This window comes from Ylistrum balloti, unplaced genomic scaffold, assembly GCF_031769215.1.
Source record: "Ylistrum balloti isolate Yb309-2 unplaced genomic scaffold, AGI_CSIRO_Ybal_v1 Utg370504, whole genome shotgun sequence".
In the NCBI taxonomy this organism is placed as follows: Eukaryota; Metazoa; Mollusca; class Bivalvia; order Pectinida; family Pectinidae; genus Ylistrum; species Ylistrum balloti.
The window spans coordinates 441,357-459,755 of record NW_026782326.1 but is presented as its reverse complement, the minus strand read 5'-3'; the positions used below and the strand labels follow the sequence as shown (position 1 = coordinate 459,755).

The 18,399-nt window shown below is 36.6% G+C and overlaps 1 protein-coding gene across 1 annotated transcript; it reads right to left on the bottom strand.

Moving 5' to 3' along the window:
- Positions 1 to 714: 714 nt before the first annotated feature.
- On the bottom strand, positions 715 to 18,208 carry LOC132555565 (uncharacterized). Its single transcript, XM_060219915.1, has 11 exons — positions 18,068 to 18,208; positions 14,455 to 14,565; positions 14,000 to 14,078; positions 11,115 to 11,273; positions 10,696 to 10,803; positions 10,288 to 10,397; positions 7,322 to 7,435; positions 6,942 to 7,020; positions 1,344 to 1,502; positions 1,122 to 1,210; positions 715 to 844 (listed from the first exon to the last, which is right to left on the bottom strand). The coding sequence occupies exons 1-11, from the start codon at positions 18,206 to 18,208 to the stop codon at positions 809 to 811; spliced, it is 1,185 nt and encodes a 394-aa protein (XP_060075898.1). The 3' UTR covers positions 715 to 808.
- Between the last annotated feature and the right edge of the window lie 191 nt (positions 18,209 to 18,399).

Below are 18,399 nucleotides of genomic sequence, written 5' to 3'. Positions count from 1 at the left end.
TTAACTCAGTGAAAGATTAAACTGCACTCGTATCATAACACTTTGTGTAATAAAGTATGTCGCATAGGTTCATCTAGTACTTCAATCAACTGTAGACTTATTTTTCTCAGACAACCTTTCTGTTCCGATACACCGATAGTTTACAAAATCACACACACATTGAACTTGGTTTATAATTTTATTCATTCAAACCAGTATTTTTATTAACAGGTATGCTTTCAGGTGACATTGTAGTGACTATAGGTTGACTTTTATGACGGCTTATTGAGTTGATTTTTGTGATATAACGGCTTCAGTGACTTTTGTACTTGATGTATTCTTCGACAGTTAAGCCTGAACTTTTGTCAGGACTATTTTGTTGACAATTGTACTGACGGTTTAGTTGACCTTTAAAATGACGTTGGAGTTGACTTTTGGATTGACGTTGAAGTTGACTTTTGAATGACGTTGGAGTTGACTTTTGGAATCACGTTGGAGTTGACTTTCGGATTGACGTTGGAGTTGACTTTTGGATTGACGTTGAAGTTGACTTTTGAATGACGTTGGAGTTGACTTTTGAATGACGTTGGAGTTGACTTTTGGAATCACGTTGGAGTTGGCTTTTGGAATCACGTTGGAGTTGACTTTCGGAATAACGTTGGAATTTAGTTTCGGAATGACATTGGATTTGACTTTTGGAATGACGTTGGATTTTACTTTTGGAATGACGTTGGATTTTACTTTTGGAATGAAGTTGGAGTTAAGTTTCGGAATGACGATGGATTTGACTTTTGGAATGACTGTTGAGTGGTTTTATGAGGTACACTGACTACCCGACCTGCACGACTGGGTCCGGGTGACTGACCTGTATAAAATATATGTATACTATGTCAACAGAGACATGACTAGACTAGTGGATCTATCATATAAAGGTATATCACAAATATGATAATATTATTCTCTAAGTCGATAAACTTAAAAAAACCCATTAATTTAAAAAACTAAACAAAAAAAAATCAATTAAAATAAATAAATGAGTGGATCATGCTTTTCGTCTTTTCCTTAGATATTCCTTCTTGATTAGTCCCCCGTTTTTACGGGCTAACCCCTCATCAGGAGAAAGGTAAAAAAAATGACCTTACCAATTGTCTGCAGCTGGCAGGTACGTCAAATACAGACGGGTCTTTAATACCAAGGGTCATCGCAGAATATCCCACAGTATACCAATAATCTATAAAGAAAGACATAAGTCAGTAAATCTATAAAAGTATATACATCTGTACTAAATGCAATACTACATCACAGCGCTGATTCCCAAAGAACACTCTATTAGATAGCTAACATTTTATCTAACAGATCCGTACCTGTTGGTCCAGCGTGTCCACTCAGCATCTCGGATATAGGGACACAATCCTCTGTCATGAATATTGTCATGCTTACACCAGCGATCATGTAGTTATACATTCTTCCTGTCAATGTACTGTTACCAGTGCCCAAGAGGACAGGCTTAAATGTGGCGTCAGCTGGACAAAACATACAGAATATTTCAAAATGCATGAAGCATACAGATAACATCAAATCTTAACAAACAGGATAGATCAATAAATGGTACATCAATACAGATCATACAGGGTACATCAATACAGATCATACAGGGTACATCAATACAGGGTACATCAATACACATCATACAGGGTACATCTATACACGTCATACAGGGTACATCAATACGGATCATACAAGATACATCAGTACAGATCATACAAGGTACATCAATACATATGATACAGGGTACATCAATACACATCATACAGGGTACATCAATACAGATCATACAGGATACATCAATACAGATCATACAGGGTACATCAATACAGATCATACAGGGTACATCAACACAGATCATACAGGGTACATCAATACAGATCATACAAGGTACATCAATACACTTCATACAAGGTACATCAATACACATCATACAGGGTACATCAATACAGATCATACAAGGTACATCAATACATATGATACAGGGTACATCAATACACATCATACAGGGTACATCAATACAGATCATACAGGATACATCAACACAGATCATACAGGGTGCATCAATACATATCATACAGGGACCATCAATACATATCATACAGGGTACATCAATACACGTCATACAGGGTAAATCAATACGGATCATACAAGGTACATCAATACAGATCATACAAGGTACATCAATACATATGATACAGGGTACATCAATACACATTATACAGGGTACATCAATACAGATCATACAGGATACATCAACACAGATCATACAGGTTACATCAATACAGATCATACAAGGTACATCAATACACTTCATACAAGGTACATCAATACACATCATACAGGGTACATCCATACAGATCATAAAGGGTACATCAATACAGATCATACAGGGTACATCATTACAGGGTACATCGATACAGATCATACAGGGTACATCAATACACATCACATAAGGTATATCAATACAGATCATACAGGGTACATCTATACAGATCATACAGGGTACATCAATAAAGAACATACAGGTTACATCAATACAGATCATACAGGGTACATCAATACACATCATACAGGGGACATCAATACACATCATACAGGGTATATCAATACACATCATACAGGGTACATCTATACAGATCATACAAGGTACATCAATACAGGGTACATCAATACACATCATACAGGGTACATCTATACAGATCATACAGGGTACATCAATACACGTCATACAGGGTACATCAATACGGATCATACAAGATACATCAGTACAGATCATACAAGGTACATCAATACATATGATACAGGGTACATCAATATACATCATACAGGGTACATCAATACAGATCATACAGGATACATCAACACAGATCATACAGGGTACATCAATACATATGATACAGGGTACATCAATACACATCATACAGGGTACATCAATACAGATCATACAGGATACATCAACACAGATCATACAGGGTCCATCAATAGATATCATACAGGGTGCATCAATACACATCATACAGGGTACATCTATACAGATCATACAGGGTGCATCAATACACATCATACAGGGTACATCAATACATATCATACAGGGTACATCAATAAAGAACATACAGGGTACATCAATACAGATCATACAGGGTACATCAATACAGAATACATACAGGGTACATCAATACAGGTTACATTAATACAGATCATACCGGGTACATCAATATACATCATACAGGGTACATCAATACAGATCATACAGAGTACATCAATACAGATCATACAGGGTACATCAATACAGATCATACAAGATACATCAATACACATCATACAGGGTACATCAATACAGATCATACAAGATACATCAATACACATCATACAGGGTACATCAATACACATCATACAGGGTACATCAATACAGATCATACAAGATACATCAATACACATCATACAGGGTACATCAATACACATCATACAGGGTACATCAATATAGATCATACAGGATACATCAACACAGATCATACAGGGTGCATCAATAGATATCATACAGGGTGCATCAATACACATCATACAGGGTACATCAATACAGATCATACAGGGTACATTAATACAGATTATACAGGGTACATCATTACAGAATACACCAATACAGATCATACAGGGTACAAGAATACAGAATGCACCCAGGGTACATCAATACAGATCATACAGTGTACATCAATACAGGGTACATTAATACAGATCATAAAGGGTACACCAATACAGATCATACAGGGTACATCAATACAGGGTACATTAATACAGACCATACAGGGTACATCAATACACATCATACAGGGTATATCAATACAGATCATACAGGGTACAAGAATACAGAATACACCCAGGGTACATCAATACAGATCATACAGTGTACATCAATACATACCATACAGTTTACATCAATACAGATCATACAGGGTACATCAATACACATCATACAGTGTACATCAATACACATCATACAGTGTACATCAATACACATCATACAGGGTACATCAATACACATCATACAGGGTATATCAATACACATCATACAGTGTACATCAATACATATCATACAGGATATATCAATACAGATCATATAGGGTACATCAATACAGATCATAAAGGGTACATCAATACAGATCATACAGTGTACATCAATACATACCATACAGGGTACATCAATACAGATCATACAGTGTACATCAATACAGGTCATATAGTGTACATCAATACAGATCATAAAGGGTACACCAATACAGATCATACAGGGCACATCAATACACATCATACAGGGTACAACAATACAGATCATACAGGGTACATCAATACACATCATACAGGGTATATCAATACACATCATACAGGGTACATCAATACAGATCATACAAGGTACATCAATATAGATTATACAAGGTACATCAATACATATGATACAGGGTACATCAATACACATCATACAGGGTACATCAATACATATCATACAGGGTACATCAATACACATCATACTGGGTACATCAATACATATCATACAGGGAACAACAATACAGATCATACAGGGTACATCATTACACATCATACAGGGTACACCAATACAGATCATACAGGGTACACCAATACAGATCATACAGGGTACAAGAATACAGAATACACCCAGGGTACATCAATACAGATCATACAGTGTACATCAATACAGGGTACATTAATACAGATCATAAAGGGTACACCAATACAGATCATACCGGGTACATCAATACAGGGTACATTAATACAGACCATACAGTGTACATCAATACAGACCATACAGGGTACATCAATACACATCATACAGGGTATATCAATACAGGGTACATTAATACAGATCATACAGTGTACATCAATACAGACCATACAGGGTACATCAATACACATCATACAGGGTATATCAATACAGATCATACAGGGTACAAGAATACAGAATACACCCAGGGTACATCAATACAGATCATACAGTGAACATCAATACCTACCATACAGTGTACATCAATACAGATCGTACAGGGTACATCAATACACATCATACAGTGTACATCAATACACATCATACCGTGTACATCAATACACATCATACAGTGTACATCAATACACATCATACAGGGTACATCAATAAAGATCATACAGGGTATATCAATAGAGAATACACACAGGATACATCAACACACATCATACAGGGTACATCAATACATATCATACAGGGTACATCAATACATATCATACAGTGTACATCAATACAGATCATACAGGTTACATCAATACAGATCATACAGGGTACATATATACAGATCATACAGGGACCATCAATACACATCATACAGGGTACATCAATACACGTCATACAGGGTACATCAATACACATCATACTGGGCACATCAATACATATCATACAGGGGACATCATTACACATCATACAGGGTATATCAATACAGATCATACAGTGTACATCAATACAGGGTACATTAATACAGATCATAAAGAGTACACCAATACAGATCATACAGGGTACAAGAATACAGAATGCACCCAGGGTACATCAATACATATCATACAGGGTACATCAATACATATCATACAGTGTACATCAATACAGATCATACAGGTTACATCAATACAGATCATACAGGGTACATATATACAGATCATACAGGGACCATCAATACACATCATACAGGGTACATCAATACACGTCATACAGGGTACATCAATACACATCATACTGGGCACATCAATACATATCATACAGGGGACATCATTACACATCATACAGGGTATATCAATACAGATCATACAGTGTACATCAATACAGGGTACATTAATACAGATCATACAGTGTACATCAATACAGACCATACAGGGTACATCAATACACATCATACAGGGTATATCAATACAGATCATACAGGGTACAAGAATACAGAATACACCCAGGGTACATCAATACAGATCATACAGTGAACATCAATACCTACCATACAGTGTACATCAATACATATCATACATGGTACATCAATACACATCATACAGTGTACATCAATACACATCATACAGTGTTCATTAATACACATCATACAATGTACATCAATACAGGGTACATTAATACAGATCATAAAGGGTACACCAATACAGATCATACAGGGTACAAGAATACAGAATGCACCCAGGGTACATCAATACAGATCATACAGTGTACATCAATACAGGGTACATTAATACAGATCATAAAGGGTACACCAATACAGATCATACAGGGTACATCAATACATGGTACATTAATACAGATCATACAATGTACATCAATACAGACCATACAGGGTACATCAATACACAACATACAGGGTATATCAATACAGATCATACAGGGTACAAGAATACAGAATACACCCAGGGTACATCAATACAGATCATACAGTGTACATCAATACATACCATACAGTGTACATCAATACACATCATACAGTGTACATCAATACACATCATACAGTGTACATCAATACACATCATACAGTGTACATCAATACACATCATACAGGGTACATCAATACACATCATACAGTGTACATCAATACACATCATACAGGGTACATCAATACACATCACACAGGGTATATCAATACACATCATACAGTGTACATCAATACACACCATACAGGGTATATCAATACACATCATACAGGGTACATCAATACATATCATACAGGGTACATCAATACATATCATACAGTGTACATCAATACATATCATACAGGTTACATCAATACAGATCATACAGGGTACATCAATACAGATCATACAGGATACATCAATACATATCATACAGGGTACATCAATACACATCATACATATGTGTACAGACTACTACGTACCTGGCGTGCACATGTCTGGGAAAGGTCCTCTCAAAGGAGTTTTTGTACAAACACCATTTTTCACTTCGTACATCATTCCCTTAATGATAATGTTAAACACAGTACTTAAATGGATGTTCATTTCTCTTTTTCTACGGTACATATATAAAACAGACTGACATCAGATAAAGACTCGATTTTACTATTGTCTTACTTCTCGAAGATTTACTTTTTACGCTGGAGAACAATAAAATAGAATCGGAATTCTCCCTAGGAATAGAATATGTTTCATTTAGAATTTACAACGCAACTAATGCTGATCTGAGGTAGAACGTGTACTGAGATTTGGACCCAAAGCTCAAACAAAACCTGGTCTTGATACGCTAAGAGAATTGACTTACCTCAGCGTAATCCTTCAGCTCTATTGAGTAAGTTGTCGAATAGTTTCCAACTGTAGTATTTGTTCTTGAAACAGTCTTTTTGTTGATGGCGTCATTTGACATCATTATTGTAGTCTATCAATGAAAACAAAACATCAAAAATCCGAAAAAAATCTTCATGTGTTTTTTTTCACATACTCAAGAGTTCCTCGGAACTGTATGTGTCGCCTGCATAAAGTGTCACGGTCACCCAGAAATTGAACTGGATGTGCAACGATCAACCATAAAGTTGTAATATCAAATTTCATTTCTATAACTTGAAGCATAATGGGAAAACTGCGCAAAGCAGTATTCCTGAGAAATTTTTAAAGTTCAAAGGGACATATCACTGCAAAGAAGGGTTACAGACTGCGAAGAAGCGAACTCGGTGCGTAACTTTTGACCAAGAACTCATTTCCAAATTGCATTTTCATAACTCGAAGCATAACCAAGAAGATTCCAAAAAATAATATTCCCAAAGAATTTGAGTTCAATGGGTCAGGAAGAGTCAAAGAGAGCTGAGAATTGAACTCGATCTGTAATCTTCCACCAAGAAGCCATATACAACATTTCATTATGTTAAAGCATAATTGGGAAATATCTGAAAAACAATATTCCCAAAGAATTTTTTGAGTTGAAAGGGGCATAACTCTGCCAAAATGGGTCACCGACAGCCGGGAATCGACCTTAATATGTACCCTTGCAACTAGAAGTCATATACCAAATTTCATTTCGATAACTTAAGCATAAGCCAAAAAAGTCCGGAAAACAATATTTCCAGGAAATTTTCTGAGTTGAAAGGGGAATGACTCTGCCAAAAAGGGTCACATACAGACGGGAATCAAACTAAATCTGTACCCTTGCAACAAAAAGCAATACATCAAATTTCATTTTGATAACTCAAAGCATTACCGAAAAAAAGTTCGGAAAACGTTCGTACGGATGACGACCACGACGACGCGTGACGACGGACAAAGTGATCCCTAAGTGTTTACCAGCTCTGCAGGCGACAAAAAAAAACTACTGCAGCAGTACACACATTCATCATGCTGTAACAGTACACACATTCATAACACTGTAACAGTACACACATTCATTATACTGTAACAGTACACACATCCATCATACTGTAACAGTACACACAGTCATCATACTGTAACAGTACACACATTCATCATACTGTAACAGTACACACATTCATCATACTGTAACAGTACACTGCTTCATCATACTGTAACAGTACACACATTCATCATACTGTAACAGTACACACATTCATCATATTGTAGCAGTACACATATTCATTATACTGTAGCAGTACACACATTCATCATACTGTAACAGTACACACATTCATCATACTGTAACAGTACACACATTCATCATACTGTAGCAGTACACATATTCATTATACTGTAGCAGTACAAATATTCATTATACTGTAACAGTACACACATTCATCATACTGTAACAGTACACACATTCATCATACTGTAGCAGTACACACATTCATCATACTGTAACAGTACACACATCCATCATACTGTAGCAGTACACATATTCATTATACTGTAGCAGTACAAATATTCATTATACTGTAGCAGTACAAATATTCATTATACTGTAACAGTACACACATTCATCATACTGTAACAGTACACACATTCATCATACTGTAGCAGTACACATATTCATTATACTGTAACAGTACACACATTCATCATACTGTAACAGTACACACATCCATCATACTGTAACAGTACACACATACATCATACTGTAACAGTACACACATCCATCATACTGTAACAGTACACACATACATCATACTGTAACAGTACACACATTCATCATACTGTAACAGTACACACATCCATCACACTGTAACAGTACACACATCCATCATACTGTAACAGTACACACAGTCATCATACTGTAACAGTACACACATCCATCATACTGTAACAGTACACACATTCATCATACTGTAACAGTACACACATTCATCATACTGTAACTGTACACACATTCATCATACTGTAACAGTACATATATTCATCACACTGTAACAGTACACACATCCATCATACTGTAACAGTACACACAGTCATCACACTGTCACAGTACACACATCCATCATACTGTAACAGTACACATATTCATCATACTGTAATAGTACACACATCCATCATACTGTAACAGTACACACATTCATCATACTGTAACAGTACACACATCCATCATACTGTAACAGTACACACAGTCATCATACTGTAACAGTACACACAGTCATTATACTGTAACAGTACACACATTCATCATACTGTAACAGTACACACAGTCATCACACTGTAACAGTACACACAGTCATCATACTGTAACAGTACACACATCCATCATACTGTAACAGTACACACATCCATCATACTGTAACAGTACACTGCTTCATCATACTGTAACAGTACACACATTCATCATACTGTAACAGTACACACATTCATCATACTGTAACAGTACACACATTCATCATACTGTAACAGTACACACATCCATCATACTGTAACAGTACACACATTCATCATACTGTAACAGTACACACATTCATCATACTGTAACAGTACACACATCCATCACACTGTAACAGTACACACATCCATCATACTGTAACAGTACACACATTCATCATACTGTAACAGTACACACATTCATCATACTGTAACAGTACACACATTCATCATACTGTAACAGTACACACATACATCATACTGTAACAGTACACACATTCATTATACTGTCACAGTACACACATCCATTATACTGTAACAGTACACACATCCATCACACTGTAACAGTACACACATTCATCATACTGTAACAGTACACTGCTTCATCATACTGTAACAGTACACTGCTTCATCATACTGTAACAGTACACACATTCATTGTACCTGTTGCATCATCGTTTTGCCGTTCACATCTACCAAACCCACCAGACCACCTGGTGACTCTGACTGTTTAGGGAAACAGCATACTTGAGAATTCGTCCTTGCTGGTTTATCTTCAATGAAGCAAATTTCATATTTTAGTGATGATATATGTAATTTTGTACTCAGGAATGAATTGATTCCTGTCAAATTATCACATCGATATTATCTGTAGCAACCAAGCTAAATCTGGGATGTTTGGTGTCTCTATATCGCTATATATATATCGGTATGACGTAGTACTTATATTTACCTCTAACTCTGTGACGTAATACACATGAATATTCATTTGAGAGTGTGACATATTAGTTATATTTAGTTGTGACTCTGACGTAATGGCTCTAATGTTTAGGTGTCATGATCTATATTTACCTGTGACGGTGTGGTCATCATGAGAACATTCAGGAGGAATATCGAAGACGGAGGGGTCAGAAATACCAAGTGTTGTCCCATTATATCCAATAGAAACAGAAAACGGAGCTGGAAAAGTCAGGGTATGTTGTTTAACTCAAGCATGTATTCTATACATTTCTCATTTTATCAAAACGGACGAATAACTGTTGATTTCCCTATAAATGTGAAATCCATTACAGTAGGCGAAACATCAAACGACTATCATGCCTTGTATCCCTTTTTCATGAAAAGAATTTATCAGAATTTTTCTACTTAAATAAGACACACTTCTGTTCCACTGAGGTTGTCCTCAACAGGTAAACTGCATTTTTAAAGGTCTACCTTGATTTGTAATTGTTATATAACTGGGAGCCCCATCAGACATTGTTACCACTCACTTTCTCCTTCTGTGCTCGTCGTGGAATTAGAGAAGGGAACACACTTCTCTGAGACCAGTAATGACGTCACCCTGTTGGGACTGACCAGTACGTAGTTTGTTACTTCGATCTTATTATCACCGACTCCAAAATACATTGGAAAACCAACCGAGGCGTCATCTGTTAAATAGTTAAATATTATAATAACACATTAGATACCAGCCTGAGGCTTCATCTGTTCAATAGATAAACATTGCCATAACACATCAGATACCAGCCTGAGGCGTCATCTGTTAAATAGTGAAATATTATGATAACACATTAGATACCAGCCCGAGGCTTCATCTGTTAAATAGTTAAATATTGTCATAACACATTGGATAACCGCCTGAGGCGTCATCTGTTAAATAGTTAAATATTGTCATCTGTTAGATAGTTAAATATTGTCATAACACATTGGATAACCGCCTGAGGCGTCATCTGTTAAATAGTTAAACATTGTCATAACACATTGGATAACCGCCTGAGGCGTCATCTGTTAAATAGTTAAACATTGTCATAACACATTGGACACCAGCCCGAGGCTTCATCTGTTAAATAGTGAAATATTGTCATAACACATTAGATACCAGCCCGAGGCTTCATCTGTTAAATAGTTAAATATTGTCATAACACATTGTCATAACCGCCCGAGGCTTCATCTGTTAAATAGTTAAATATTGTCATAAGACGTTGGATAACCGCCCGAGGCTTCATCTGTTAAATAGTTAAATATTGTCATAACACATTGGATAACCGCCTGAGGCGTCATCTGTTAAATAGTTAAATATTGTCATAACACATTGGATAACCGCCTGAGGCGTCATCTGTTAAATAGTTAAATATTATAATAACACATTAGATACCAGCCCGAGGCTTCATCTGTTAAATAGTTAAATATTGTCATAACACATTGGATAACCGCCTGAGGCGTCATCTGTTAAATAGTTAAACATTGTCATAACACATTGGACAACCGCCCGAGGCTTCATCTGTTAAATAGTTAAACATTGTCATAACACATTGGACAACCGCCCGAGGCTTCATCTGTTAAATAGTTAAACATTGTCATAACACATTGGACAACCGCCCGAGGCTTCATCTGTTAAATAGTTAAACATTGTCATAACACATTGGACAACCGCCCGAGGCTTCATCTGTTAGATAGTTAAACATTGTCATAACACATTGGACAACCGCCCGAGGCTTCATCTGTTAAATAGTTAAACATTGTCATAACACATTGGATAACCGCCTGAGGCGTCATCTGTTAAATAGTTAAATATTGTCATAACACATTGGACAACCGCCCGACGCTTCATCTGTTAAATAGTTAAACATTGTCATAACACATTGGACAACCGCCCGAGGCGTCATCTGTTAAATAGTTAAATATTGTCATAACATATTGGACAACTGCCCGAGGCGTCATCTGTTAAATAGTTAAATATTGTCATAACACATTGGACAACCGCCCGAGGCTTCATCTGTTAAATAGTTAAACATTGTCATAACACATTGGACAACCGCCCGAGGCTTCATCTAAAGTATGATTTTCATGACGACATAATATCCCCAAAATACACCAGATAAACGGTTGAGGCGTCGTTGTAAGATTATCGAGATCATCTTACAAAGACTAGTTCGATATTTCATTCATGTATATGAGTAATGTAGGGCAAGTACACCATCACAGGCAATGACCAGCTCCTCCTGCAAGCAAGTGCGTCTTCACAGACAGCTCTTATCTCCTTCTGCAACTACACCTGCACAGGCAGTCCCCAACTCCTTCTGCAAGCAAGTACACCTTCACAGACAACCCTCAACTTTTCCTGAAAACAAGTACACCTGCAAACAAGTACACCTTCACAGACAACCCTCAACTCTTCCTGAAAACAAGTACACCTTCACAGACAGTCCTCGTCTCCTTCTGCAAGTACATCTTCACAGGCAGTCCCCAACTCCTCCTGTAAGCAAGTACGCCTTCACAGACAGCTCTCATCTCCTGCAAGTACATCTTCACGAGCAGCCCTCATCTCCTTCTGCAAGTACATCTTCACAGGCAGTCCCCAACTCTTCCCGCAAGCAAGTACACCTTCACAGGCAGTCCTCATCTCCTTCTGCAAGTACTCTTCACAGACAGCCCCCAACTCCTCCTACAAGCAAGTACACCTTCACAGGCAGTCCCCAACACTTCCTGCAGGCAAGTACACCTTCACAGACAGCTCTCATCTCCTCCTGCAAGTACATATTCATGGGCAGCCCTCATCTCCTTCTGCAAGTACTCTTCACAGACAGCCCCGAACTCCTCCTGTAAGTACACCTTCACAGGCAGTCTCCATCTCCTTCTGTTAGTACACCTTCACATACAGCCCACAATTCCTCCTGTAAGTACACCTTCACAGGCAATCCACAATTCTTCCTGAAAGTACGCCTACACAGGCATTCCCAAACTCCTTCTGCAAGCAAATGCGCCTTCACAGGCAGCCATGCCCCAAACCACTTCCGACTTAAATGCATTAATATAAACAGTTACTTATAATCACAACACGTGAACAAGAACACGTGAAACATGTTAAGTTTTTATTTGCTTGATTTTCAAAACATTAAATATACGATCAATGGCCAGATATAATGTGTCGCTAATTGATTTCTTGAATAGGATTTTATAGTATGTTTTAGTATATTACAACACAGAGATTTCGTTTCTGAATCTCGATTGTGTCACTTTGCCATCCTAGACGAAAGAAAAAGTAATTGGTTGTGCAACTAGTATATACACATAAACTCCGAGAAAACGTTTCATAATATGCTGTGATATTTTTTTTAATTTCCAAAGAACCGTCATGAAAATTAACAAAATATACCTGGAACACAAGCCTCGGGGAAGGGTCCTGATAGCTGTGATTTCGTACACACACCATCTGTCACGGAATATTTCATCCCCTATTTAATCAAAAATATTAAAACGCATAATATACCATGAATAAAACACAAAGAATTTGGTCACAATTAAGAAGGTAAGATTGATTTTGTTACCAATCTAAAGAGATCTATGAATATTGGACTCAAAGACGTATCTAAAGTTATCAAAACTACATCAGTTTGTGTTTTATCCTTTAGGCCTCATCTGGAATGTTTAGGGTCATAAGTTTTAATATCTTAAATAAAAGTAATGAAAGTTGTAAGAGAGTCAACAAATGTTAAAAGAATGAATTAGAATATGAATCATGGACACATTTAGGGCACCAACAAATCAGCAAATGATATCACAAACATGCAATAAACGTTTCTGTCCAGTGGCGCCATCTTGTATACTCACGGCTGAGTAGTCATTCAAAATGTGCTTCTTCTCTAGTTTCTTGCCTCTCATCATTGTGAATTTAGTCATAAACTTGTGATTCTTTGCATCATATGCTGTCCGCGCTGTTCCCTGTGTAAATGATCGAGGGAATAAAAGAAAGTTGATAATACGTTTATCAATCTATACAAATGATCATTTCCATCAAATTGACAAGACACGGGAATGAAATATTCAATTGACATTTAAACTCACAAGTATATATATTCTAACTTCTAAAAGGTGAAATATCAGCTAAACATACTTCATTTTAACAGTCATTCTTATTTCCGGTTTACAGTTATTCAGCTTTCCGGTTTATAACCATTCAGATTTCCGGTTTACAATCATTAAAATTTCCGGTTTATAATAAGGATACGGACCTTTCTTGTTTGTTTTGGATTCCTACACTTATAGTAACAATTATCTATGTGCCTATATCATTTTATTGCTGGCTAGTACCATACAGAGCACTATCAAATCAGGGTCACTTCCTTATAGGGATAATATGACTGCAGAAGGGGAATTTTTATACAGTGGAATCTTAAGAACCAAGAACCTTTTGACCAGCCTTGGCCATTACCTCATAAAGACAACTCTTCTGTTAGAAATTTCCAAAAGAAATGATCGCAATCAAACATTGTACGAAACACTCACGTGAATAACACCTTCCGCTACAAATATTGCACAAAAGAAACACTAGTGAATAACACCTTCCGCTACAAATATTGCACAAAAGAAACACTAGTGAATAACACCTTCCGCTAAAAAGATTGTAAAAAAGACACACTAGTGAATAACACCTTCCGATACAAATATTGCACAAAAGAAACACTAGTGAATAACACTTTCCGATACAAATATTGCACAAAAGAAACACTAGTGAATAACACCTTCCGCTAAAAAGATTGCACAAAAGACACACAAGTGAATATCACCTTCCGATACAAATATTGCACAAACGACACACAAGTGAATAACACTTTCCGATACAAATATTGCACAAAAGAAACACTAGTGAATAACACCTTCCGATACAAATATTGTACAAAAGAAACACTAGTGAATAACACTTTCCGATACAAATATTGTACAAAAGAAACACTAGTGAATAACACCTTCCGATACAAATATTGTACAAAACACACACAAGTGAATATTACCTTCCGATACAAATATTGCACAAAAGAAACACTAGTGAATAACACCTTCCGATACAAATATTGTACAAAACACACACAAGTGAATATTACCTTCCGATACAAATATTGTACAAAAGAAACACTAGTGAATAACACCTTCCGCTAAAAAGATTGTACAAAAGAAACACTAGTGAATAACACCTTCCGATACAAATATTGTACAAAAGAAACACTAGTGAATAACACCTTCCGATACAAATATTGCACAAAAGACACACAAGTGAATAACACCTTCCGCTAAAAAGATTGTACAAAAGACACACAAGTGAATAACACCTTCCGCTAAAAAGATTGTACAAAAGACACACAAGTGAATAACACCTTCCGCTAAAAAGATTGTAAAAAAGACACACAAGTGAATAACACCTTCCGCTAAAAAGATTGTACAAAAGACACACAAGTGAATAACACCTTCCGCTAAAAAGATTGTACAAAAGACACACAAGTGAAAATCACCTTCCGATACAAAGATTGTACAAAAGACACACAAGTGAATAACACCTTCCGCTAAAAAGATTGTACAAAAGACACACAAGTGAAAATCACCTTCCGATACAAAGATTGTACAAAAGACACACAAGTGAATAACACCTTCCGCTAAAAAAATTGTACAAAAGACACACAAGTGAATATCACCTTCCGATACAAAGATTGTACAAAAGACACACAAGTGAATAACACCTTCCGCTAAAAAGATTGTAAAAAAGACACACAAGTGAATAACACCTTCCGCTAAAAAGATTGTACAAAAGACACACAAGTGAATAACACCTTCCGCTAAAAAGATTGTACAAAAGACACACTAGTGAAAATCACCTTCCGATACAAAGATTGTACAAAAGACACACAAGTGAATAACACCTTCCGCTAAAAAGATTGTACAAAAGACACACAAGTGAAAATCACCTTCCGATACAAAGATTGTACAAAAGACACACAAGTGAATAACACCTTCCGCTAAAAGAATTGTACAAAAGACACACAAGTGAATATCACCTTCCGATACAAAGATTGTACAAAAGACACACAAGTGAATAACACCTTCCGATACAAAGATTGTACAAAAGACACACAAGTGAAGAACACCTTCCGATACAAAGATGGTACAAAAGACACACAAGTGAATAACACCTTCCGCTAAAAAAATTGTACAAAAGACACACCGGTGAATAACACCTTCCGATACAAAGATTGTACAAAAGACACACAAGTGAATATCACCTTCCGATACAAAGATTGTACAAAAGACACACAAGTGAATAACACCTTCCGATACAAAGATGGTACAAAAGACACACAAGTGAATAACACCTTCCGCTAAAAAAATTGTACAAAAGACACACCGGTGAATAACACCTTCCGATACAAAGATTGTACAAAAGACACACAAGTGAAGAACACCTTCCGATACAAAGATTGTACAAAAGACACACAAGTGAAGAACACTTTCCGATACAAAGATTGTACAAAAGACACACCGGTGAATAACACCTTCCGCTAAAAAGATTGTACAAAAGACACACAAGTGAATATCACCTTCCGCTAAAAAGATTGTACAAAAGACACACAAGTGAATAACACCTTCCGATACAAAAATTGTACAAAAGACACACAGGTGAAGAACACCTTCCGCTAAAAATATGAAATAAGATATAGCAGCCATACAGTGGATTAAAATCTGAACGCGGTGAAGTTGGTTGCGAATAAACTTTTATCAATTATTCAAATTTTGAATAAATATTCTGGCCATATCATAATCATGTGATAAAAATACCTTTCCTCATCGAATCCTTAAAATGATAATGAAAGTTGTTTCTGTTTGAGCTTCATGACATCCCTTATTTCAGAACGAAAACAGATCAAATGGTAAAGTTATCCAAAAGAGGAGGAGAAAACACGAGATCGAACTTGGAAAAATCTTCAATTACATTTGAAGACAAATTTCTTGCTAATACATTGATACCACAGAAGTTTACAAATCGTAAATCGAAAAAATCGTGTATATCACTGCAAGCAATACATGACTGTATTTACACATATAATGAAATAATAAGGGGCCACACAGGACAAGGAAAGCTCATGTATCTAAACCACCGTAATACAGATAGATGAGTACTATATTTCAGTTTGTGAAAATAGCTCCGAATATACTACTGAAATAAAGAATCATTTAAGTGGAACTCTAAAGCACGTATTACAGACAACTGAATTACCAAGAGATGACGTAGTGTCAGTGGTAAACGACATTAAAACTTTGGCTGATGGCGCCGTCATTACGATAACGTCACTTCATAAACAATGACGTCATAGTTGTTAACGCCATAAAAACCCTTGATCGATAACGTCAAAGTGGTAACATCATAAACAGTGACGTCATAATTTAAAGGACATACCTGGAAAAGAGACATCGTTCCGTTGACTACCTCTACCCCTTCTATATGCTCGCCTCGGTCCCATTGTGGAGGAGAACAACATTTCGATCCAAAGCTCAGTGCGATGAGACCAACAAAACTTATCAATGCCAACATGTTCATAACTGTGATTATTGGAGTCTTCTTGCTCGCACAATTTTTACAGTTCCTTATATAGGCCAGTCACTCTCACGTGATTCCGGCGGTGTGAGTCAGTAACAACAACATAAAAATGTGCTATTGGTACGAGTAGCACATGACCACTTACCTGTTTGATAGGGTAGACAGATTTCGTAATTCAGCAAACAGCTGTT

What these genes read in the sequence shown, in the direction of transcription:
- LOC132555565 (XM_060219915.1), bottom strand. Translation starts at nt 18,208, where the DNA reads ATGAACATGTTGGCATTGATAAGTTTTGTTGGTCTCATCGCACTGAGC. An exon ending in GACGAGCACAGAAGGAGAAA is followed by an intron (nt 10,804 to 11,114) that starts GTGAGTGGTAAC and finishes TGACTTTTCCAG; the next exon opens with CTCCGTTTTCTGTTTCTATT. An exon ending in AGCTGAAGGATTACGCTGAG is followed by an intron (nt 7,021 to 7,321) that starts GTAAGTCAATTC and finishes ATTATCATTAAG; the next exon opens with GGAATGATGTACGAAGTGAA.